The 25,043-nt window shown below is 35.8% G+C and overlaps 2 protein-coding genes across 4 annotated transcripts in view; one reads left to right on the top strand and one right to left on the bottom strand.

Annotated features, from left to right (window-relative positions):
- Positions 1-10,916, bottom strand: part of SCCRO (defective in cullin neddylation 1 domain containing SCCRO) — a 92,946-nt gene extending 82,030 nt beyond the window's left edge. For both annotated transcript variants that reach the window (XM_090385968.1, XM_090385961.1), the window contains exons 1-2: positions 10,656-10,916; positions 10,330-10,543 (exon numbers count right to left, since the gene is read on the bottom strand). In XM_090385968.1, the coding sequence (XP_090242094.1) occupies positions 10,330-10,543; positions 10,656-10,658 (217 nt within the window). In that variant the 5' untranslated portion in view covers positions 10,659-10,916. The remainder of the gene's footprint in view (positions 1-10,329; positions 10,544-10,655) is intronic.
- Positions 10,917-11,218: 302 nt separating this feature from the next.
- The window catches only part of Mcm7 (minichromosome maintenance 7), a 92,997-nt gene continuing 79,172 nt past the window's right edge, over positions 11,219-25,043 (top strand). For both annotated transcript variants that reach the window (XM_090385978.1, XM_090385988.1), the window contains exon 1: positions 11,219-11,442. In XM_090385978.1, the coding sequence (XP_090242104.1) occupies positions 11,415-11,442 (28 nt within the window). In that variant the 5' untranslated portion in view covers positions 11,219-11,414. The remainder of the gene's footprint in view (positions 11,443-25,043) is intronic.

Below are 25,043 nucleotides of genomic sequence, written 5' to 3'. Positions count from 1 at the left end.
TTGTGTGCAACAGAAATATGGGCATCGGCAGCCCCATTCATCATCAAACTAGTGTACAACTCTGAGTATTAGCTCCTCAAATGGGCTTTCTACAAGCGTAAGTATTTCCCTAGCTCCAGACCACAGCCACAGCTAATACTATCAATATTTCAAAGCTTCTGTGGCTTACTGAAGAGAAGCAACTCCTAATTATACAGTAACAACTCCATTATACAGTAACACTTCTGGCTGGCCTCATCTCCCCTCCCTCTTTCTGAGAGAGCTGTGCCTGAAGTATCTCATTTTTGGACAACTTCTTCACCTGTCTGACCATTTCTCATACAGCAAATGCTTTAATATCAAAGGTCTAGATATTGTTCTGAAAAAGTTTGCCCAGAATTGCATATACAAAGAATATTCTGTGACATCAGCAGAGATAACAATAGCCTTTTGCTGGTGCTGCCGTCCCAGCCAATCTCTTAAGAAGCGCCATTCATTCAAGCAGTCTGGTCCAAGAACTTGCATCATACTGGTCCTCAGATTAAAGTCTGACTGGAAACTTCCTCTAAACCTGATTAATTGAAGCACACCTTAGTATCCTCCTGTAAATATCTGGTTCTGTCTGCTTTGTAATTATTCAATGCCACACCCTATTTCTTCATTATGTTTAAGTTTATATTAAATGGAATGGTATGCAATAATGATAAGAGTGGATGGTGTGTGATACTAAGCCCAAGCTTAACCAAGGCCATCTGAAATTTACTACAGCAGTTATTAGATTACAAATAGAAAAAATATGTTCAAAATGCAATGGCTTCTGAATATGATGCATGCAAAGGAATAAATATCATAAATTTTAAATGCATTACTCAATAGTATTCCATTAGTAGAGATAAATGATGCAAGAGAGCAAGCTTATATTTCCCATCCGTTCCCTCAAATAGTTTTGCTTGTTCTTCCTTGAATTTATTAAAGCTATCAACTTCCACAATAACAGATGAAAGTTTGTTCCAACAATCAACCACCTGCTCACTAAAGGAAAATTTCAACACATCTATTCTGCAACCACCCTTCCTCAATTTGAATTTGTCCCCTCATATGCAGAGTCTGAGCAAGAGGAAGAATCCCATCAGCATTGAGCTTGTTCAATCCATTCAACACCTCAATAAGATCACCTCGTAGGTGCCTAGCCACCAACAACTGCAATTTGCAGAACTGATGTTAGTACTTTAATCAATCAATCACATCAATATATAATCAGAGTGAAAGCAATGTTCATATAATGTCAAAATTTGGCAACATCATTTCATTTAGGACATGACACTCCAAGATATCACACAACACCCATGTTGGTAAGCTATGCTTCAAAATGATGAATGAAAAATTAATGTTTATGTAAAGGTGGTAGAAGTCTCACCATTCAGTATCCACTCAATTTTTTAACAACTGGATCTAATATAATTTCACATATTTTGTTGCAATATTTCCTTAACACTATTCCCCCAACACAAACCTCATTAGCGCAACCTGAAGGTACTGACTGGTAATTGTTCTTTTAAAAAAGAATACTGTTTCATAACGTATGTGTACAGAGAAATAGAGTGGACAAGTAAATCAGAATGTCTTGTAATGGGGGATTTTAACTTTCCAGGTATTAACTGGAACTTGTGGGTTGGCCACTTGCACACTAGCAAGACTTTTGTGGATTTACTGGATGATTGTTTTCTACAGTAGCATGTTCGAGAGGCAACCAGAGGAATAATACTCTTGATCACTTTATCAGCAGTGATTATTCATGCATTAAGAATCTGCAGATAAAGAAACCACTAGGTGGCAGTGATCACAGTGAGCTGATGCGAGATTTACTCAAAGATGTAACTACCATCAAGGGTAAAGGGAAAGGTTTTTGCTTTCTATGGTCTCAGACAGTTTTTAAATTCTATACAGTGGGACCATCTGATGATGTTACCAACAGCAAATTTTAAATGGGAAGCATTCAAGGAAGTAATCTTGGAAGCTACTAGGCTTTTCCTACCTCAAATACTGTTCAAGATTTAGGCCTAAATGGATGTCAAATGAACTAATGAGACTGGTAGAGAAGAAAAATGCATGGGATGCATATAAATTATCAGGCGACACAGAAGCCTATGGTAGATATAAACTAGTCTGTAATCAAGTCACAAAGGAAGTTAGGCAGGCAAAGACAGATTATGAGAAATCTTAATCTGCAAAGACTTCTTTACTTATGTAAACTCTAAAAAGAATGGGATGAATCAGATTGATCCACTTGATATTAATGGTTTTATTGTTGATGTTTCTGCTCAGGTAGCTGACAAACTGAACAAGTATTTTGCATCTACAGTAGAAAGTTGGTTATCCGGAAGTCAATTATCTGGAATAATTTGAAATGCTGATTTTTCTTCTTCTTTTTTTTAATTAATGGTAGTATTTGAGACCAACGTTTATTATGCTAAGAGAGTATTTCTGTCTGTTTTTTTACATTGTATATCTGGGAAAAAGTTGAATTAGGACTGATTAGTTTTCTTGGAAACCATGAGTGATAGTTTAGTCATTTGCTTCCATAAATCCAATTTTCATTTATATATTATGTTCTCTTCATTTCATATTATGTTTAGTTTAGCTCCAAATTCGGCAAGAATAATATCGGTCCAAAACTGTGTGATTTATTTTTTTTCCCAATTTTTTACAGTAAAATGTCAACAAAAAGAAACCGCACTGAAATGGGCAGAAAACCAGGAAGAATGTGATATAATCAATTTGATATTATTAAGGAACTTGAGAGATTTAGCAGCAAAAAAAAAAAAAAAAAAAAAAGAAAAGTCATAACTACAAACAAAACAAAAAACGACTGAACATTATTTAAAAAAATTACTTTAAATTTTTTCCACAAAATTTATGGTAAAATACCTATCCAAATATACATACATGTGCGAATTTTTATGCATAAGTTATTACAGTATTATTATTTTTTAATTAAATAAATTTGCATTTTTCACACTATTCAAAATCTTTTTCTTTTACCTTAGTACACTATAACAGAATTTCTGTTAAATAAATTCTGTTACATTATAACAGAATTTATTTAATTTTGCCTTAGGTTTGATTATCTGGAAGAGGTCTGACAATTATTCCAGATAACTGACGCTCTACTGTATATTCACACATGAGGAATTCGGTAGGGAAGTGCAGCACAGAAGCTTATTAAATTATAACAGGGAGCTAAATGATTTTGTAATAACCGAAAGCAAAGTGGAGGAGAAATTGTTGAAGTTAAACCTTTAACTTCAATAATAAGAAATAACATATGACATAACATAAAACATAAGAAAATCACCTGGGGTGGTTGGGATCTATCCAGTTATATTAAAGGCAGCAGCAAAGGAAGTAAGCAAACCTTTAGCCATAATTATGAGAGCATCCTTGGGACTCAGGGATTTCCACATCTCCAGTCAGTTCTCAATGACTGGAGATGTGCAAAAGATCATCTAGACAAGACTGCCATAATAATTCAGACTGCGTGAGTTGTTTGTTTGTTATTTGATTTTTAGGAGCATTAGCAACTAAGGCCATATTGCTCCGGGATATGCGGTGGTCATTCCCTGACCTTTCCGCATCCTCCATATTTGATGGTGATGGGCTTGAACCCCGGTCTAATCAAGAAGCGTGTGCTACGCACTGCTGCTCCTTCCCACCTGGCTATGGAAGCACCACAGTGTGAGTTTGCTAAGGAAAAACCTTGTCTGATAAATTTGACTGGATACTATAATGTGGTCACAAAGGAACTGGATGCCAAAAAATAATTTTGATGTCATATACTTGGATTTCAGGAAAGCTTTTGATACTGTTGCACATGGAAGACTATGAACGAACTGGAGCAGTATAGCATTAAGGGCAAGTTGGTACAATGGATAAAAGGATGATTGAGTGGGAGAAAACAGAGCGGCAATCAATGGACAGTGCTCTTCGTGGACTAATATTATTAGTGGAGTCCCCCAGAGTTCAGTATTGGGCCCATTGTTGTTTTATATATTTATCAATGATATTGATGATGATGTCCAAGTTTGCAGATGATACAAAAGTTGGCAGGGTTGTTAATCACAATAAAGACAGTATGCTACTGCAACAGGATCTAGAAAAGTTGAGCAAATAAGCGGAGAGGTGGCAACTGAAGTTTAACATTGACAAATGCTGTGTAATGTATTTGGGCAGCAGTAACCCCAGAGAAGTGTACCAACTGTGTGGTACTACACTCAGGGTACTGGAGAATGAAAAAGACCTGGGGGTGATTGTGCAGTCAGATATGAAGTTTTCTGAGAAGTGCAGACAGGCTGCAAGAATACCTTGTGGGATCTTGTCTATGATATACAGGAATTTTGCTAGCAGGGATAAGGAGGTGATTATCCCCTACTTATCCCTGAGGATAAGGAGGGGATAATCTCTAAGGCAATGGTCAGGCCATACCTTGAGTACTGCATAAAGGTCTGGGGGCCTCATTTTAGGAAGGATGTAGAGCTCCTGGAACGAAGGGCAACAAAGAGGTGCTCTTACCAAGAAAGGCAATAAAGTTTGCCAATTGCAGTACGGGTAACCCTTGCATAACATGGTTATTAGGTTCCTGTAAAGTGCCGTGTGAAACCATGTTATACGGGACTAAGAAAAAGTACAAGAAGTGGGATTATGTTCCAAAAACTAACAAAAATACACCATTCTAGATTTTGTGTATCTTTTACTCTCTTTAATAAATCAGTAATCTGGGTTTGTTTGCTTTTGCTTGATAAACCATTGTGAATTTCATCATATGGAACTAAGCATTTTTGAAGCTCCCTTTTGAACTTTGGGTTCCTTTCATTCAAAAAATAAGATTCTAATTGCTCAGCTAACTTTATGCCTTCTCCTATGCTCTTTAGTATAAAATTTGGAAGTTTAAAATTTTCATCTGCGATATCATCATCTGAATTGATTTGATTTTACCTCTGATGCCATGTGCACCAAATCCGGCTTCTTTTTCTACCAGTAATTCTTGAATGTCTTCAGTAATCATAGCCTTTTTTTATTTTTTTAGGAGCATCGGCAACTAAGGCCATGTTACTCTATGTATATTGTCTATAAATTGTCCTGAGGTCGATTTCCTGTTTTGCTGGATGAAAAATCAGAGCTTCAGTGAGGGAAAAACCATGCTACCCTCGCCCTACTAACTCAGCCATGTTGTGAAAAAGAAAAATACAAAATTCCTCCCTTCGTTGACAGGACTTAAACTCAGGTATTTTCCAGTCGGTGTGGGGAGGAGGGCAATTCTATCAACTATGCTACCCACGAGGGCTTCAGTAGTCATATCATCAAAACCTTCTCCTCCTACCGACGTAGCAAATTCTACTATCGCACCAATTCCATTTTCTGCCTGTTTGATCATATTTCCTGAATGAATTGACTTTGGACATACATTTTTCCACATGCTTTTATCGTTGACAGTTTTACTTCTTTCAGCGATAAAGCTATGATTCTGACACAGTCCACAATTGAGAAATGTTTATGCCTCCATTACTTCAATAGATTCGGAATCATTTTTTTCCAAAATCCATTTTAACGATTTTCTGATGGAATGAGTTTTAAAAGTGGATATAATGCCTTCCTTGATCTAATGGCTGAATGAAACAAGTTGTATTAACTGAGTATAACTGTGGTGGTAGGAACATAACTTCAACCTTCTGGATGGCCTGGTGTGCTATCCAATAGTAATAAAACTTTGAAATCTAGATTTTTCCACAAGTTCAATAGCACAGAACGTAACACGGGGATTTCCCATCAAAATAAAATACAGGGATTTGTCAATTTTTGTTTTGACTTGCGAGTCAACAGTGGGGATTCAAAAAGAGCGGAAATGTTAAAAAATTACATCCAACATAATAGCAGGGTTTCAAAAATACTCTGTTATGCGAGGTTTACCGAAATTCTCTAACCGTGTTATATAAGTACAGTGTTGTGCGAGCATTGCCATAATTTATCTATCATGTTAGAGTGAAATCATGTTGTAGAAGTACTGTGCTATACAGGGGTTGCCTGTATTTGGAGAATAGGCACCTGCAAAGTGATCTGATTGAGGTGTATAAGGCCTTGATAGTTTGAGCAAGCTCAATGCTGATGGGATTCTTCCTCTCTCAGATTGCGAACTTGAGGGGACATAAATTCAAATTGAGGAAAGACAGTGGTAGAATAGATGTGCAGAAATTTGCCTTTAGCCATGGGTAGTTGATTGTTAGAACAAACTTCATCTATTGTTGTGGAAGTTGATAGCTTAAATAAATTCAAGGAAGAACTGAACAAACTTTTGGAGTGAAAGGATGGGTGAAATGGGAATTTTTTTTTTTTTTTTTTGGCTGATGCCGTATGAGCTTGCTTTCTTGCATCATATGCCTCTACTAATGCTAATTCCACTAGTTAGATGTAAATTACAGAATGCTGAACTGTATAAACTTATTACAACATATCAGTATCTCAAACAGTAGTAAAAGAATTTTCTAATTGTCTTTTATATATATTATTATGAAATATAAACAACAAGATGATCAAAAATTATGTGGCTTGGAAATTACCATGTGGACCAGTGGTGCACAAACTATGGGGTGCAATGGCCAGAGGGGTCACGGCAATTTTTAAATAAAATTAGTTTTTGTGTACATGAAAGCCAAAAAACCTGTTGTTAAAATTACTTTTTCAATGCTATAGGTGTAGAGACCTTACTACTCGAACAAAGTCTGAGATAATCAGTCTTAATTTGCTCACTGGCTATGGACACAGAAAGCAGCTGACTAATGTGACTTCTCAGAATGTATTAATACTTCTCAGTACTACTCAATTGCTGAACTGTAAACCCTCTAGCTCTTAATTCATGCTTCCTACAGCAAAAATTTCTAAAATTGCCTAAAGGCCAAAGCTGCGAATATGATGTGGCAGTAAGTATCAAGCCTGTTGCATGCACACTTTATTCTTCTTTGTAATTTGGTGCTTTCGCGTCAACTCTGATGTGATTTCATTCTTCTGCTACTTTTTATATTATGGTTGTTTTTAAGAAGAAAAAAAAATATACATTTCTATATATTTTACCATGGACAATTGGGTAATCAGAAAAAAACGGTTGAGGGGTGACGACAATAATGTTGCTACAGGTAAGCCAGTAGCTGAAAGGGTAAGAAATGTATCATGTGAAAATTTGGACACTAACATTATTTCAAGTGTAATGCACCACCAATTTCTGGCAGAGAGCCTTTATATTCCAAATCAAAAGGAACGAAAAAGAATATAAAATATCAAGAGGAATTTATGAAGTATGGCTTCACTAAGAGAGTTGATGATGAGCAACGTCCTGAGTGCGTAATAAATATATTATGAAAAACCTATTAAATTAAAACGACACTTAAATATGAAAAATCCAGAGATAACGAAAAAAAACAATCTTTGTTCAAAAGACATGCCAATGCCATACAAGGTCTGAAATCTTTCATGAAAGCTTCAAGAGCATCGTCGGAAGTTTCATATGTAATAGGAAAAAATTTTAAATCCTATACTATTACTGAATCGCTTGTTCTCCCTGCTGCAGTAAAAATGATTTCAATTATGCATGGAGAAAAGTACAGCAACAATTTAAATACCATTCCTCTATCCAGAGACACAGTTATCGCAAACAACATAAAATCCAATTTATTAAATTGATTGAGAGAAAGTCCAATTTTTGCAATACAGTTAGATGAATTCACAGATATTTAAAACCTTGCTCAACTTATTGTTATATGTGAGATACTGCTACGAGGGAGATATTTTGGAGAATTTTCTATTTTGCAAAGCTTTGGAAAGAAGAACGATGGGCGAGAAGGTTTTTGATGTTATAAATATTTTCTTTCAAACAAATATTGCCTAAAGTGGAACAACTGCTTTGTGATTTGTACTGATGGTACGGCTGCATTAACAAGATAAAATAAAGGTTTAAAAGGCAAAGTAAAGAAAATTATTCCAAATATAGTATTATTATATAGTTATGAATATAGTATTATTATATATTTTGAATATAGAATATAGTATTATACAGTACATAGGGAATCAGTACATTAGTAGCAAAGGAAATGCAAACTGATTTGCACGGAGTTTTGAAAGATAAGGGTGATCAACTTTATTAAGAAGTAGAAGCTTAAATAGCAGACTTTTCACAATGCATTGTAATGAAATGGGATAAAACTCTTCTTTTATATATGAAAGTGGGGTGGTTATCCAGTGGTAAAGTGCTGCGATGTCTTTTTGACCTCAAACAAAGTTTTATTGTTATCGGATAAAAATCAGAACCTTACTCAATTGTTTACAAATCAAAAATGGCTTGGAAAATTTAGTTGCCTTGCTGATATATTTGAAAAACTTAATGATTTAAATTTAAGTCTTCAAGGATTGGGAATAAACATTAATACTCAGTGATAAAAAAGAAACTTTCAAAGGGAAGTTTAATCTTTGGAAAACCGAATTTGAGCATAATAATACTGGAATGTTCCCATGCTTTTCTGATTGTTCTAATATTGACATTTTACAATTTAGGGATATCACTGCCACCCACCTAACAATGCTAATTAAGAATTTTTCCAAATGATTTAATGTATCTCTAGAAAAAAAAGTTGCACTGGATTCACGATCCCTTTGCTTTTGATAGTGAGTTTGTTTTTTTATTTGTTTACTGAATTACCATTCAGCAAAAGGAAGTTCTTATTGACCTATCACCTGATGAAGCATTACGTGCTCTTTTCAAGACTATTTGGGAAAATTTTTGGCATTCTCTTTGAGACGATATCCAAAATTATCGAAATTGGTGATACAAACATTGTCTACATATTTATATGAAGTTGGTTTCTCAAAATTAAAAGCTATAATAACAAAACAGAGTTCCAGACTTGATACAGATGATGACAGGAGATTAGTAATTTCAAACATTGTGCCAAATATGGACCAAATATTATCGGTTATCGAGGCTCATCGTTCTCATTAATTGTTTTGTAATCTTAATTGAAGATTAAGAATTTGATTTGTTATTTTTGCTGTATTCAATTAAAATATTAATGTGTAAATTAAAAAGGAAAATTTTTTTATTCCTTTCTCAGTACTTGAATAAAATTTTCTACTACATAATTTATAAAATACCATTTTTCTTCTCTAAAAATCTGTTCATTCTATCGAGGGGTTTACATTGAGGGTTCGCATTAATTTTATATTAAATACAGGGGATTGTGAGCGAAATAAGTTTGCACGCCACTGACATGGGCAAATGTTATTAGTCCACATGATAATTTCCAAGAAATTAAAAACCAGACATTCGCAACTCCAAAACAGAAATTAAAAAATCTATTTTGGAGTGTAACTCCAATATGGTTTATATCCTTTTTACTATACTATTTCAAGTTAAATTTTTGATTGTAATTTCGGAGTTAGAAAAGCATTATAATCACTATGCAGAAACATTTCAATAGTGTCAAATACGAAGGCATGAATTTCTTGACAATTTTTGCTATCAAGTGAATATATTAAGTTCCCATTGCAAGCACTAACACATTTATGTATTACTATCGATGTTTTGTTTTGGTTTTGTTCAGGCTTTTAGGAGTGCATATAAAATATCACTGTATATATTTCTTTTTATTTATATCATACTGTGTTGTTTTTTTTGTAATATCATGGGAAGCTGAGAAATGAAATAAAAATCACTAAGCACAATAATGAATGTATATAGTCAGTATTCTAAAAAGTTATACAACAAATTCCCACATAAATGAATAGCCAAAATTTATTATCTTGAATTCTATTAATGCAAATTTTTACTACAGGTACATTTTTACAAAAATAAAATACAATACTTATTTTGGAGTGTAAGTAAAATACAGTTGCATTTTAATTGTAATTTCTTAGAAAAATTATAATATAACTATATGAAAACATTTAAACAGTACAGTATATCGAAGAAAATTTCTGAAAGGAATTTCTGTTAATATTATCTGCATGTTTTCTATGTATTACAAAGAACCTACCGGTTCCATTTTATTATCTTTATATATTTCATTCAGATTAACTTTTCTTTTCCGACGCTATTCAAAACAATAAACTTCAATAACACTAAGGAGAAGTGAGTGTGCGAATTTCATGATGAGATTATTAATCGATTCTTACAAAGACATACTAAAATTAATTTTTATGTCCTTGAAGGCCAATCTTAAAAATTTAGGCAGATGACAATACTTGAATATTAGGCTTAAGATTTATTATAATAAATAATATATTTTTAAAATTTGATGGGATTTTACCCACCTCGGTATTTATTATATAGGTGCTCCAGTTTCTTTTTGTCGACTGAAACCTTTTGCTCTTTATAGTACAGTTCTGGATTTTGGAAATAGTTATCTGATGCGACGTCCAATTTCCAGTCATGTTGAGCAAGACAATATATTGCGGTCTTTTCACCAGTTTGCGTGAAAGCGATAAACTGTTTAACTTTCTCCTTTTGAGAAGTTTTCAGCTTATGCTATAAAAGAGAAAATATTGTACTATAAGAAAATCGTTTCTCTGTATTTCAAATAAATCATAAAAATGTTATAAAGTGCCAAACTGTAAATAAAAATCAAAACTTTTCTTACCATCGTCGACTCAGTTACCCCTACTAAGCTTTCTCAACTGTCGGACGGCCAGGGAGCATGCGCACAGCGAATCAGCTGACTGGAGTTTCCCTCTTCAAAGTAAAAAAATTAATAGAGGATCTTAAGAAGCAGTAATAATTAGTTATGTGAGGTTCAATAAAGGTTTCGCCTCCAATTAGTAGGCATAACACCACAGGCATCGCATAGAGAAACCATGCACTGGACGGACCACTCTTGAATAATGTGTTATAAATTGCTTTCACATTTACTTACGAGAGGGCACTCAAATCGTTTAGAAATCGATTTCATTATAGAGGTCTCGTAGTTTTTTCTTCTTTTAAAATAGTGTTATTTGGCATGTATATCACATTTGTATGCAGTACTTAAATTTAGGTGTATTGCAATGTATTTTCGATATGAATAGAGAATATTAATATTAATCATTGTCAACTTTAATCCAACAAACTAAAAAAAAAAAAAAAAAAGGGGGAAACGGAAACACGTGCAGCTTCCCGCCAGTTTGCAAAGCATCTTTGTGAAGGATGTATATATGGGAAGCATTAGTGTTTGCATTTAATGAAGATAGAAATTTGTTTTCGCTGTTTGTGAGCACATTTATTTGGTATATTTCTACCCTTATTTTATTGCAGAATATTAAAGATGATTATAGATCACAGGTGTGGAATTTGTAACAATTGAATTTCGTGTATCTGCGAATTCTTACATGTTCAAGGGAAAACGTTTTAGGAAAAATCAAAGATGTCAAGAGATTATATAGCTGACAAAGGTAAGTTGTATATTAAAAGCTTCAATGAAATGATATTTGAAAACAACGGTGCTACCCACGAGAATCCCGACTGTTTCATAGTATTTATGCTTGATTTGTTCATACTTATATTCAGCCTTGTTCAAGTCCAAACATTTGAACAAGAGTCATCAAGAAGCAAAATTTTAAGGACGTCTCAGAATATTACCCATGCCATCACGGAACCTAGTTTCATAAATAACAGAGAAAATAGCACATTCTTTATTAAAAATGTAGTTCTACCGGAATATGAATTATAGTAAGTTCCGCTTCAGTGATAAACCACTTGATAAAGCCAGTTCCCCCACTGCGGAGGAAGCGAAAAATCAGAACCACCAGGGGTTAGGTGTGGCTGTTAATGGACACGTGGGGGGGATGCAGCAGTTAAATGTTTTCACTGTGTACCTAGACTTTGTAGTTAAGCAGCTGTGCCACTTAAAAGTAAGAAAATGTGGTTTTCCTCCAGGAGGGGGGGATCAAGGAACTATATCCCCCTTATGGTCGTGTTTTTTTTTTGTTTTTTTTGTAGGATTTTTACTGATAAATGAGTAAAGTTTTTAGTACAGTGATTCCCCTGAACTGCTTTAGTCCCTAATCATTAGAAAATTCTGGCCCATCCCCCCCATGGTTTCTCTTATCATTTTTGAAGGAGGACTTCATATTTTGTTATACTATTGTATATTAGTTAAGCTGTTAGTGAATGGCTAGTTCCCAACACATCAGTGGATTTAGAAACTTCAGAATTAAGAATTGGGATGAAATTGACTAGCCCTATTAGATTTATATGATTAGTAAATAATTTATGTTCAGCATTTTGAAATCATCTCAAAAATACTTTGCAATTGATTTTAAATTATCCACAGTGGCAGTATCATTCATAAACATTTATATTTTTATGTTTGTGTTTTCATTTTCACCCCCCCCCCACTCTCAGATGTACAGGGTTGTTAAAATTAAAGTATCCCGATGTAGAGGGCTCTGGAGCGATTTCTAAGTCTCGTACTGAAGAGAAATTTAAACAATGGGTACAATAAAGAATGTGCTTGCCATTTATTGGGGAAAAAAAATTAGTTACAAAATTTGTCACATGTCACTGTCTTAGTTACAATTATGCAAATAATGTAAGTTATTTGCATAATCGTAAGTTATTGCCACAGCACCACTACTCAGCTCTACTGTACTGTATAAAAGCAAAGCAGTCTTCAAAATCATATGGTAGATGTTTGCCTGCACTACAGCAGCAATGCCAACAACGTTGCAGGCAAAGGCACTATTAGCGAAGCTGTACTATAAGAACAGCAACAATGCAGCTGTGGCTATCAGAATTCCGGCATCAGAAGCGCATAAGGTGTGGACCTATGACTGTTTGTGCTGTCTGCAAAATGATTGCGAAATTTGAAGCAACAGGACATCAACCAGGTTGGGGTCGAAAATGAGTGGACTCCTCTCTTGTTGAAGATGTGGCTATGGCTGTCGTGGATTTATCAAGTCAATCTCCATGTGATAGCACAAGTGTGCCAGCTGTTTCTCGTGAAGTGGAAATGCCGTATTTCACTAAGGCCAGTAATGCGTCAGGTGTTTCGGTACTATCCTTACAAGGTGCACATGCTACAGCAGCTGTAGCATGGTAATGCAGATATTCGTTTCACATATGCACTTCAGTTTCTGGTGCGAATGACAATGGATATAACTTGGCCATGGAACATTCTTTGGAGTGATGAAGCCCACTTCTGCTTAAATTGACAAGTGCATACACTTTTCTGTTGCATTTGGGCAACAGAAAACCCTCAAGTTAACCAAGAGGTCCTGCTGCATTCTCCAAAAGTGACAGTGTGGTGTGAATTTACAGCCACATTCATGATTGGGCCAAATTTTTTTGAACAGGTATCACTGGCTTGACCCTGCAATATTATGAAATGTTGGCAAATTTCGCAATACTAGAGTTGCAACAATGTGGGTGCCTTCAGGATACCATATTCATGCAAGATGGTGCACCACCCCATATCCACCATTGTGTCCAAAGATTGCTAAAGCAACACTTTTCAGATGAATGGGTCATCAGCCATTGTTTCCAGACATCTTGGCCACCCCGATCACCGGACCTCACCCCATGCGATTTCTGGTTGTGTGGTTTTTTGAAGAACCAGGTGTATCGGGAAGAATGTCAAACTCTGGCAGATCTGAAGGACAGCATTAGACGTCGTGTGATGGGTATTCCAGTTGACATGTTATGTTCTGCTGTAGAAAATGCTGTTCTTTGAATGGAAACTTGTTGACCAAAATGGAGGACACATTGAACAATTGTAGTGCTGTTCAAGTGATTTGTATTGTCACAGTGCCATACAGCGACAAATTTTGTAACATTTTACAATAAATGGCGAGTGCATTCTTTATAGTACCTTTTGTCTAAATTTCTTTTTAGTACGAGCCTTAGAACTCTGGTGAGTATGGGCTTGGCACACACCCAGGGTTCTGAGCTCTCTCTCTCTCTCTCACACACACAGGGTAACTCGGAAATTTTTTTTAGCTGGTGCAGCATAAGCCTCAGGCTTCCTTGCATTATATGGCTAGTAATAATAATAATAATAATAAACTCGCTCCAGTGCCTAGGCGCCTCCGTAGCCAGGTGGGAAGGAGCGGCAGTGTGTAGCATACGCTTCTTGATTAGACCGGGGTTCGAGCCCGTCGCCACCAAATACGGAGGATGTGGAGAGGTCAGGGAATGACCACCGCATATCCCGGAGCAATATGGCCTTAGTTGCTAATGCTCCTAAAACCCAAATATCTAACTAACTAACTAAGCTCCAGTGCCTAGGGATACTTTAATTTTAACAACCCTGTATAGCTGTGATTTGTTATCATTGTGCCATCTGCACCATAGTAATTATACACCACTAATAACCCTTTATTGTCAGTGTCTTGGACCACTTTAATTTAAGTGGGAAAATTATTATTTGCAAGACACTCATAACTAAATTAAATATCAAGAAAAGCATCCAGCCAAAATATAATGCTAATAACTTATTTTAACTACCCCCCCCCCCAAGCTTAATGATGGGGGCATTTTTTTCTAGAATGATGCAAATAAAAGGATATGTGGTATGGATTCAAATTAAGGAAAGGTAAATGTAGACAGAATATAAGAAAATTTGCCATTAACTAAATAGTAATGAAATACTGGAAGAATTACTATCCATCCTTATAAAGTTATCTTATGTAGATTTAACTAAGGAATTAGATGAATATGAAAGTAGGGGGAAAAAATAAAAAGCAGACATTTTCTCATTTTTAAAATTCTTTTATGGCATATGCTATTGCTGTGCTATTTTATACTAAGTAAAACCTATTATTACTAATGCCTTATATTTACACATCTGGCCACCCCATGATACAGCCTAGTTTGGCTAGGAAGGTGTATATTGGAAATAATTAAATCCATTACATTTTAATGTATTTACAATATGTATACAATTAACTTAATAACATCAGAGAGTTACACTATGGAAATGCAGTTTATATGAGCCAGATACATGGTTAAAAGTAAGGCCACTAAGCACAACTTAAATTGCTAGCACATGCCTTTCAGTCTGGAAAAACCCTTCAGTGACACTGAACTGTTTTTTTGTGTAGTTACCATTGATCATATCCACTGATTGGCTGTGGAGACAGTGAGGACTCATTATTGTTCATGTTTTTTTCTTCTATCAGGACTTGATTTGCATAGGATTTTGAGGGGTAGAAATTTTCTTTGTCAATTTCTAGAGTATCTGATGGTGTCAGCAGACATTACTTGACAGTACTGTAGGTTTTTTAAAGTGGATCTTAGATTGTTCCACACCAGGTTCATTCAGTTGCACAGAATTGGCAATGTTTTCAATGTCAGGCGAGCACATTTAGCCAGTGAAGAGTTTGCTAATTGGTAGAGGCAGTTTTCCTACATTTCATTCCGAGGTTTGCATTGAGCACACTCTGGGAGACAAGGTGCTGAACCTGAGATGGCTAAACATGTTGCCCAGCACCCTGTGTAACCATCACAGGAGCTAGTATTCTATCCTAAAAAACATTGAGTGTTGAGTAATGAACGGGGGGGGGGTGCAAAGGAGATAAAATATGCATAGGGTGGTATAGGAATTGGATTTATTTTTACGTATTGTACAAGGTAATCCCACTTCCTTAGACCAAACAGATTACTCAGAGAGACAGTGCCTTTCATGGCCATATGATCCCCAAAGGCCAGCCAGCCCTGATCATTGTGAGAGTAGATCTTTTCAATGGTGGTTTCATTAATAATGAGTGATTTTTGTTTTTCAGACTCCTTTTTGTGAAAGTCATCTGAGCTCCTTTCTGTTGGTTCAGCTTTAGAGGAGGCATGTGATGCAAGTTAGCTTATGTAGCAAACAAAAAAAAAAAAAAAAAAAAAACATTTCGTACATCCATTCCCTCTAAATGTTTGTCCGGTTCCTCCTTGAATTTATTTATGCTGTCAACTTCCACAACAATAGGTGGAAATTTGTTCCAGCAATCAACCTACTGGCTAAAGGCAAATTTCTGCACATTTATTCTATAAATCTTTCCTCAATTTGAATTTATGCCCCCTCAGGTTTGTAATCTGAGCAAGAGGAAGAACCCCATCAGAATTGAGCCTGCTCAACCTGGAAGAAACCTGGAATAATCTTCCTGAAAATATCAAAAATGCCATTTCACTAAACTGGTTCAAGAAGTTCCTAACTGAACACATCACCAGGGATGTCTGATCTAAATCACCTTCCACTCAACTCCTGAACTTTGCATTCCGGTTTGGAAATTGTGTAAACAAGTTGAAGAAATAGCTGTCAAAAAGCTTGTAACACTCTAGGCAATTATTTCATCATATTTTTCTTTCATACTTCTTATTGTAAAAATATTCATGTTGTAATTATAAGTACTGTTGTAAACTACGTGACATGGTTAGTTTTCAAAGGTCTCTGTAATGGAATGTAGAAACGTGTCTGATTTATTTACGATTTATCTGTTGAATAACACCTGTGCAATTTCAGATCTGTTTTTATTGCTATCGTTTTCAAAGGGAACACCCCCCTAAAAAGCCTCTGGCTTATGTGTTCTCCCTCCCTTGCTGTTATCTCCTAACAAGTGTAACACAAAATAGGGATAAATAATCAAATTATCAACCCATTCAAGGCCTTATACATTTCAGTCAGATCACGTCGCAGGTGCTTAGTCTCCAGATGCTGCAATTTGAAGAACTTCAGCCTTTCTTGGTAAGAGGACCCCTTTGTTCCCCTCACTAATCTTGTTGCTCTTCTCTGTACTCACTCAAGCAACTCTACATCAAAAAAAAAAAAAGCTATGGTAAAAAAAAAAAAAAAAAAAAAAAAAAGAGGTGGAAAGTACTTCCCATTCCAACCTGTGTTGAAAGTAGTCTTCCAATATAGATTGTGATGGTCCCTTCCATTTTATAGTTACATTATATAAGAGTGTGTCTGTTGATGAGCTGTTAGTAAGGATGGATGCAAGGAAGCAGAATTTTCTGTGTGAGCCAAAAAAAATAATAATCATCATCATATTAAATAAAACAGAATATTTATGCTATTTCCATTCCCACAAGGTTACCCTCCAGTTTTACTTTGAAATTAGCCAGACTTATTGCCACATAGGGGGAACAACTTGTTCCACTGTTAACAACTTGCTGCCCATAGGTGAACTTCATAAGATTATGTTCTATTATTTTGTGAGATTATATATTGTGCCCCCTAGTTCTTATCTCAACTATTACGGAAAAACAGACTTTCCCAATTCATTTTACTTAACCCCTTCAGCACTTTATACCTTACTTAGCTCACCCCTCTGATGTCTAGTTGTCAAACTTTACAGTCCATACCTTCTTTTAATAACTGTTTTTCATATGTACATTAATTTGTCCTCATCACTAATCTGGTTGCCCTTTGAATTTTCTCAAGAATTTTTTTTATTTATTTATTATTATTATTTATTATTTATTTTTTTCAGTTGAGATCTCCAGATCTGAATATAGTATTCCAAATGCGGTCTAACTATCATCTTGTATAGAGGGATAGTGACATCCTCCTCTACTAGCAGAAGCTAAATAAATCAATGTATGCTTTCCTAGCTGCCTGTTTACACTGCATGGAAAATTGTCTGTCGAGTAGTCAGATTTCCCTCAATTCTAAAATGTTTCAAGATTTTGACTAGCTCTGCAGTGCTGAGCACATTGAAAGCTGTTTGCTTGTAATGGCATGCAGATGTGGCCTATAACTGACGTGGTAGACTGAGATTGGATAAATTTTATCTTTTCAAAAATTTCTGTAATCCAGTATGGAGATGGCTGATATCCCTTCATATCTTTTAGTTTATTGGTTTTTGCAGTTGGTATGGAGTGATAGGCATTACAAATAATCTGAATAACAAACTATGATGACTTCATCATTTGTAGACTTAGCTTTCTGGCCATTTAGAGGTTATTCTTAATTTGTACTGTAATTTGATTTAATTTCACTTGTTTGAAAATATGAATTGGCTCTTTCAGATGAGTCTGCTAATTTTGTTACCAAACAAACAGTATAAATACTAATCATAAGCATGAAATATAAAACAGTTCATCAGTATTTGTTATATTTATTGAATTAAAATTGTTACAGTTTTTAAACTTAAATACCATTTCTATCTTTTTATATTTATAGCATTTCATTATATAAACATTAATGTATTGTTTTTATTATATATGAAGTTAAAAAATTATGTTTTATAAAAAAAATATATTTTATATAAATTTTAACTTGTGCATAAATTAAAATTTGATCTTGAAATTTTGCTTGTATTTCTTGAATTCCAATATTAAGTATTTGGGGATGGAGAAAGAACAGGAAGTGTTTGAAGATATCCATTGTGGGAAATGTAGCCTTCCATTCTTGTAATCCCATCTCAATGCTATGAATTATAGATATGAAACAGAGCCCACAGATTTCATTCAATTCTGCCTTTTGTTCCTAGACAGCTACTATATTTTGTATTTCTAGTGCTTTGTCATGTTAAGCACTGGATGAAGGAGTTGCTTACATAGCTGCACAGCAGAATAGATAAGTTCTAAAATGGCCATGGTTTTGCAAAATTCCTATCACCAAGGGTATTAACTTTTCAGATTATATCTGAATTTGTGGCAAGACTGTGAAATGATATTTTCGGAGATATATTAATGGAGAAAGTGTGCAAAAGAATATTGGAGAGGAGAGTGCAAAAAGGGGGCGGGGGTTGAACGTGAAATGATAGAATTGCAGAGGGGCTTCAGAAGTAGATCAACCATTGATATAATTTTGTTGCAAAATGAATGATGGATAAACATTGAGTGTGGAAGGGATATGTGCATGGTTTTTTGGATATAGAAAAGGCATGCAATAGTGTGGAGGGAGAAAAGGTAAGAGCAGTGTAAGGGGAAACAGATTAGGGAAGGCATTGATAGTATTAAGTCTGTACAGAGGAATAGATAGCTGCTAAAAGTATATACAGAGAAAACAAAAAGTGAAAACAATGGTTGCAACACAAGGCGGGTTTGAAATTAATAATGGAAGAGAAAAAGTGCGGGAGGGGAAGCAAAGAAATACAATCTAAAGTTTTTAATAATGACTATGTATATAAAGTGCTTAGCATCATAATACACAGCCATTTCTGTATAAACAGAAAATTTTTAAGGTGGCATCGTTTTAGGTTATATCTCATATTGTGAATACCTTCACAACGAGTTGCCATGATATTGCACTACTTCGAATAAGTAACGCTTCACCTAAGGAGAAGACTAGTGTTACTTATTCTCAGATAGGTACCACCACCCAGACAGCACTGTTTCAGGGCTATTTGGCCCTTCGTCAGTGAGTGGGTAGGTACCCAAGTGATGCAATGATGGCAAAAACAGTTATGAAGTATAACTCCACAATATGAGAGATGCCTGATGGTGTATGATGTATTTAGACTAAGGCGCATTTAGGGCTAGAGCCTCAAGCTGCGAACAAATTTAGACTATGTATATAAAGTGCTTAGCATCATAATACACAGCCATTTCTGTATAAACAGAAAATTTTTAAGGTGGCATCGTTTTAGGTTATATCTCATATTGTGAATACCTTCACAACGAGTTGCCATGATATTGCACTACTTCGAATAAGTAACGCTTCACCTAAGGAGAAGACTAGTGTTACTTATTCTCAGATAGGTGGTACCTATCTGAGAATGGGTGGTGGTACCTATCTGAGAATAAGTAACACTAGTCTTCTCCTTAGGTGAAGCGTTACTTATTCGAAGTAGTGCAATATCATGGCAACTCGTTGTGAAGGTATTCACAATATGAGATATAACCTAAAACGATTAGCATTAGCATTAGTAGAGGCATACGATGCAAGAAAGCAAGCTTATTCAGCATCAGCCCAAAAAAAAAAAAAAAACCCTCTCCCATTTCACCCCTCCGTTCGTTCGAAATACCTGTCCAGTTGAGCTTTAAATTTGTTTAGGCTATCAACTTCAACAACAAGTGATGGAAGTCGGTTCCACCAACCAACCACCCGCTGGCCAAAGGCAAATTTCCGCACATCTATCCGACATCCGTCCTTCCTCAATTTGAATTTATGCCCTCTGAGGTGATTATTCTGAGAAAGATGAAGAATCCCATTGGCATTGAGCATGCTCAAACCATTCAAGGCCTTATACACCTCTATCAGATCACCTCGCCGGTGCCTAGTCTCCAGACTCTGTAATTTGCAAAACTTAAGCCTTTCTTCGTAAGAGCAACCCTTTGTTCCATTTACTAATCTTGTTGCCCTTCTCTGTACCCGTTCCAGCAGCTCTACATCCTTCTTGAAATGAGGCCTCCAGACCTGTATACAGTACTCAAGATGTGGCCTAACCATTGCCTTATACAAGGGAATAATCACCTCCTTATCGATGCCACCTTAAAAATTTTCTGTTTATACAGAAATGGCTGTGTATTATGATGCTAAGCACTTTATATACATAGTCTAAATTTGTTCGCAGCTTGAGGCTCTAGCCCTAAATGCGCCTTAGTCTAAATACATCATACACCATCAGGCATCTCTCATATTGTGGAGTTATACTTCATAACTGTTTTTGCCATCATTGCATCACTTGGGTACCTACCCACTCACTGACGAAGGGCCAAATAGCCCTGAAACAGTGCTGTCTGGGTGGTGGTACCTATCTGAGAATAAGTAACACTAGTCTTCTCCTTAGGTGAAGCGTTACTTATTCGAAGTAGTGCAATATCATGGCAACTCGTTGTGAAGGTATTCACAATATGAGATATAACCTAAAACGATGCCACCTTAAAAATTTTCTGTTTATACAGAAATGGCTGTGTATTATGATGCTAAGCACTTTATATACATAGTCTAAATTTGTTCGCAGCTTGAGGCTCTAGCCCTAAATGTGCCTTAGTCTAAATACATCATACACCATCAGGCATCTCTCATATTGTGGAGTTATACTTCATAACTGTTTTTGCCATCATTGCATCACTTGGGTACCTACCCACTCACTGACGAAGGGCCAAATAGCCCTGAAACAGTGCTGTCTGGGTGGTGGTACCTATCTGAGAATAAGTAACACTAGTCTTCTCCTTAGGTGAAGCGTTACTTATTCGAAGTAGTGCAATATCATGGCAACTCGTTGTGAAGGTATTCACAATATGAGATATAACCTAAAACGATGCCACCTTAAAAATTTTCTGTTTATACAGAAATGGCTGTGTATTATGATGCTAAGCACTTTATATACATAGTCTAAATTTGTTCGCAGCTTGAGGCTCTAGCCCTAAATGCGCCTTAGTTTTTAATAATGTAATGGGATTGACAAGGAAGGAAAGAGAAGAGAGGATTAACATCTTTATTGAGGGAAATAAGATAGTGTTTCAGATATTTAGGAAGTGTGATAAAAAGGGAGAAGAGCAGAGCAGGAAAGAATATTTTATAACTCTGTCAAAGATCAAGTTTGGACGAAGGGAAATACCTGAGAAGTGTGAGATGGTATTATAAATCGTATTAGGTGATTACTGTCACACATGTATCAGAATCATGGGTAATGTAGGAGAAGGATACCAACAAAATGTGAGGAGTGGATGAAATTCCTGAGAGGAATTTATGGAATGACTAAGAGAGATAAAATAAGAAATGTGCCCATTACAGGGAAAGTGGGAGAAGAAAGATTACAAGCAAACATTCATAGAAACAGACTAAGATGGTTGGGTAAATTGTAAAGTGAATCGAATATAAAGGAGTAATGTAATAGAATGGAATTGGGTATGTAAAGAGAATGGTAGACTGCCATAGAGAATGCTAGAAATGGAAGTTGAGAGTAAAAGACCAAGATGGTGGCTAGAGGTATTGAAGAGTGGAGGTAATTGGGTTGGAGGATAGAACTAAATGGTGAAAACTGGTTTCTTTACCAACCTGCCAAGACACTGGGACAGAAACAGATTAGTAAGTGATAGGGTATAGAAATTAATCTTTTGCCCATGCACAGTACTTCCTTACTGTTCCACTTCTTTTGCTACTATTTCAAGATTAATATATATATAATCGGGATGTCGACCTTATACACACACAGTAGTTTTTTGTAAAATATAACCTTCTGTAAAGGGAGGGGGGTCCTCCCCCAGGAAAATTTTTCGAAAATCATGGTGCCAAATTTTTGAATTTTGGGATTTTTTTTACAGTATTGCACAGTTACTTCTGAATGATTTTTTTTTTTTTTTTTCTCTGTGATCTCAAGAAAAAAAATTATCATTTTGGCCTTCTCTCTTCTTTGTTGCAGTGTGCTTAATAATTGTCACCTTTCCTTTATTTGATATTTCAATAATATTGCATTTACACTATAAACAGTACATATTTCTCATTCCCCAGTGATGCTTTTAAATAATGGCATCATAGGTGCTCTATAATGGTGGCATCAAAAATTGAACGATTTTGAGTTATTTCTTGCCAGTTTTTGATGTTATAAACATGTTAACTTTTTACCCCAGTTAACTGATTGTGATATCTCAAAACCACTAACATATCCTGTTACAGGTTAATAGGAGCATAAATTATTGGTTGAAAGGTGTCATTCTTTATCATACCTACAGTTATTCGAGCCAGTATGACTCGTGTTGCAAATAGCTTGTCTTCATAAGAATTTAAATAGGAACGATGAACCCATCCCCATTTTAAAATGATTAAGAGCAGATAATTTTCAATATTTGTAGTGTAATGGAAATGGTTTGTTTGAATAAATGCATAGAAGAAATGGTAAAATTGTATGTAGTGTAGCTAAGCCCATTCATATAAAGTTCAATGGAAGGTGTGACGAGCCAAATTACCTCAAGCCAATTTTGACCTGTCTATGTATATTGATGGTTCGACTGTTGATGATCCTGCTCAGATTGCTAACAAATAATGAGTATTTTGCATTCACACTAGAGGAGGCTAGAAAATTCTCCAGGGAAGTTGCTGCTATGGATAAAGGAATGAATGAGTGGGAGAAGACAGAGTGGCAATCAGTGGACATTGCTCTTCGTAGACTAATATAATTAGTGGAATTCCCCAGGGTTCGGTGTTGGGACCATTTGTTATTTTCTATATTTATCAATGATATTGATGAATCATATCATGCGTAACGTCCAAGTTTGCAGACGATGCAAAGATTGGCAGGGTGGGTAATGACAGTATGCTACTGCAACAGGATCTAGAAAAGTCAATGGGCTGAGAAATAACAATTGAAGTTTAACATTGATAAATGCAACTGTGTGATAGTACACTCAAGGTAGTGAAAAATGAAAAAGACGTGGGGATAACTGTGTAGTCAGAAGTTCTCTGAGCATTGCAGACAGGCTGCTAGGACAGCTCATGGGGTTTTGCCAATGATATACAGGAGTGTGCTAGTATGGATAAGGAGGTGATTCTCCCAGTGTATAAGGCAATGGTCTGGCCACACCTTGAGTACTGCATGCAGGTCTGGAGGTCCCATTTTAGGAAGGATGTGGGCTGCTGCAATGAGCAGATCAAAGGGGTGCTCTTAACAAGAAAGGTTTCATTTCTGCAAATTGCTGTCTGGAGACTGGGCACCTCTGGGGTGATCTGATTGAGGTGTTCAAGTCTTTGAATGGATTGAGCAAGCTTGATGCTGATGGGATTCTTCCTCTTGCTCAGACCACACACATGAAGGGGGCGCGAATTCAAATTGAGGAAGGATGGTTGTGGAATAGATGTGCGGAAGTTTGCCTTAGCCAATGGGTGGTTGATTGTTAGAACAAACTTCCATCTGCCACTGTGGAAGTTGATAGATTATTTGAGGGAATGAATAAGTGAAATAGGAGGTTCGTGGATTTTCTTTTTTGTTTTTTTTTTTTTTTTTTTTTGCATCATTGGCCAATGTTAATACAGCAGGAACAAAATTTTTCATCCCTGGAGAGTGGTTTCTTCCAATCCTTTGCAGATAGGTTGAAAATAGTATGCATCTGTCATCGTTCGCATTATCCTAATCACAGCATCAGCAATACATAGTTTCCTAGTAATTGCTAAATGCAAAAGGTGCAAGGAAGCTGCATTGGTCAAAAAAAAGTGGTAAGGAAAGGTCTATACAACCTTTATTCCTCATATCATCCACTGGTAGGCCATGTGCTGATCCAAATGTAAACTTTTTTTCTTCGGTAATCGGTTTTTGTTTCCCATCTCACTGTGAATATTTCATCATAATTCATTCTGCCCCCATCCCCATCAAGAACTAATATATTCATGGTCTCCTCTCATATGGATGTCCCTCACTCGATGTGTGGCTTGCAGCAAAATACATTAGTGTTGCTTCAACATGACAATACAGAAGCTCCTGCAGTTCAGATTCAAAGAACATCCCTTTGGTAATAGATAAGACTGATAAAGAAGTTAGAGTGGCTAAGGTAAAGAAAGCCAACACGAGAACAACGAGAAACGTCGGATAACTTACGCAGTTATCCTTAGTTTCCCGACACCACACTCTAGCGCTGCTCGCTCGGTAAACAGACTGCAGGTGTTATCGGTCTGGAGCTGAAATCGAGAAGGATATATTGATTGACGGGTAGGCGTGGCAAACAATGAAATGATTGGTGGTGGGTGTGACGGGCAACAAGTTATTGTGTAGTCATTGGTCGGCATTATAATGTGTATTTATGAGTAAAGAACGGTGCATAATAGTTTTGCGAAAACTAAATTAATAAGTTTCGTTCCATTCATTTTTTTGTTCTTCATTTTTTTCTCATTATTAAAAGCAGATTTTTGGAGTTCATGAGTTTTTATTATATTGTTGATTTAGGTTTGGTTATGAAAAAAGCAAAAGGTTTCATTGTTTTTCGTTATATTTCGTAGCCTGACCTTAAATGGTAGGTTAGGAAATAATAGGAAAAGAAAGATTCTTTATATATATATAGTGAATAGCTATTGAGGTGTTGATTGACATTATGATACATGTGTATCCGCACGAGTGTCTTTAAAAATAAAAGTACAGTAATAAAAAATTAATATTTTGTTAATAAACAATTTATGCGCTAGTCACCC

The sequence above is a fragment of the Mastigoproctus giganteus genome, chromosome 1 (genome assembly GCF_048544385.1).
Source record: "Mastigoproctus giganteus isolate SK-2022 chromosome 1, ASM4854438v1, whole genome shotgun sequence".
NCBI classification, from domain to species: Eukaryota; Metazoa; Arthropoda; class Arachnida; order Uropygi; family Thelyphonidae; genus Mastigoproctus; species Mastigoproctus giganteus.
Note: the sequence above shows the minus strand (reverse complement) of the source record. Positions and strands in the feature narration are given on the sequence as shown.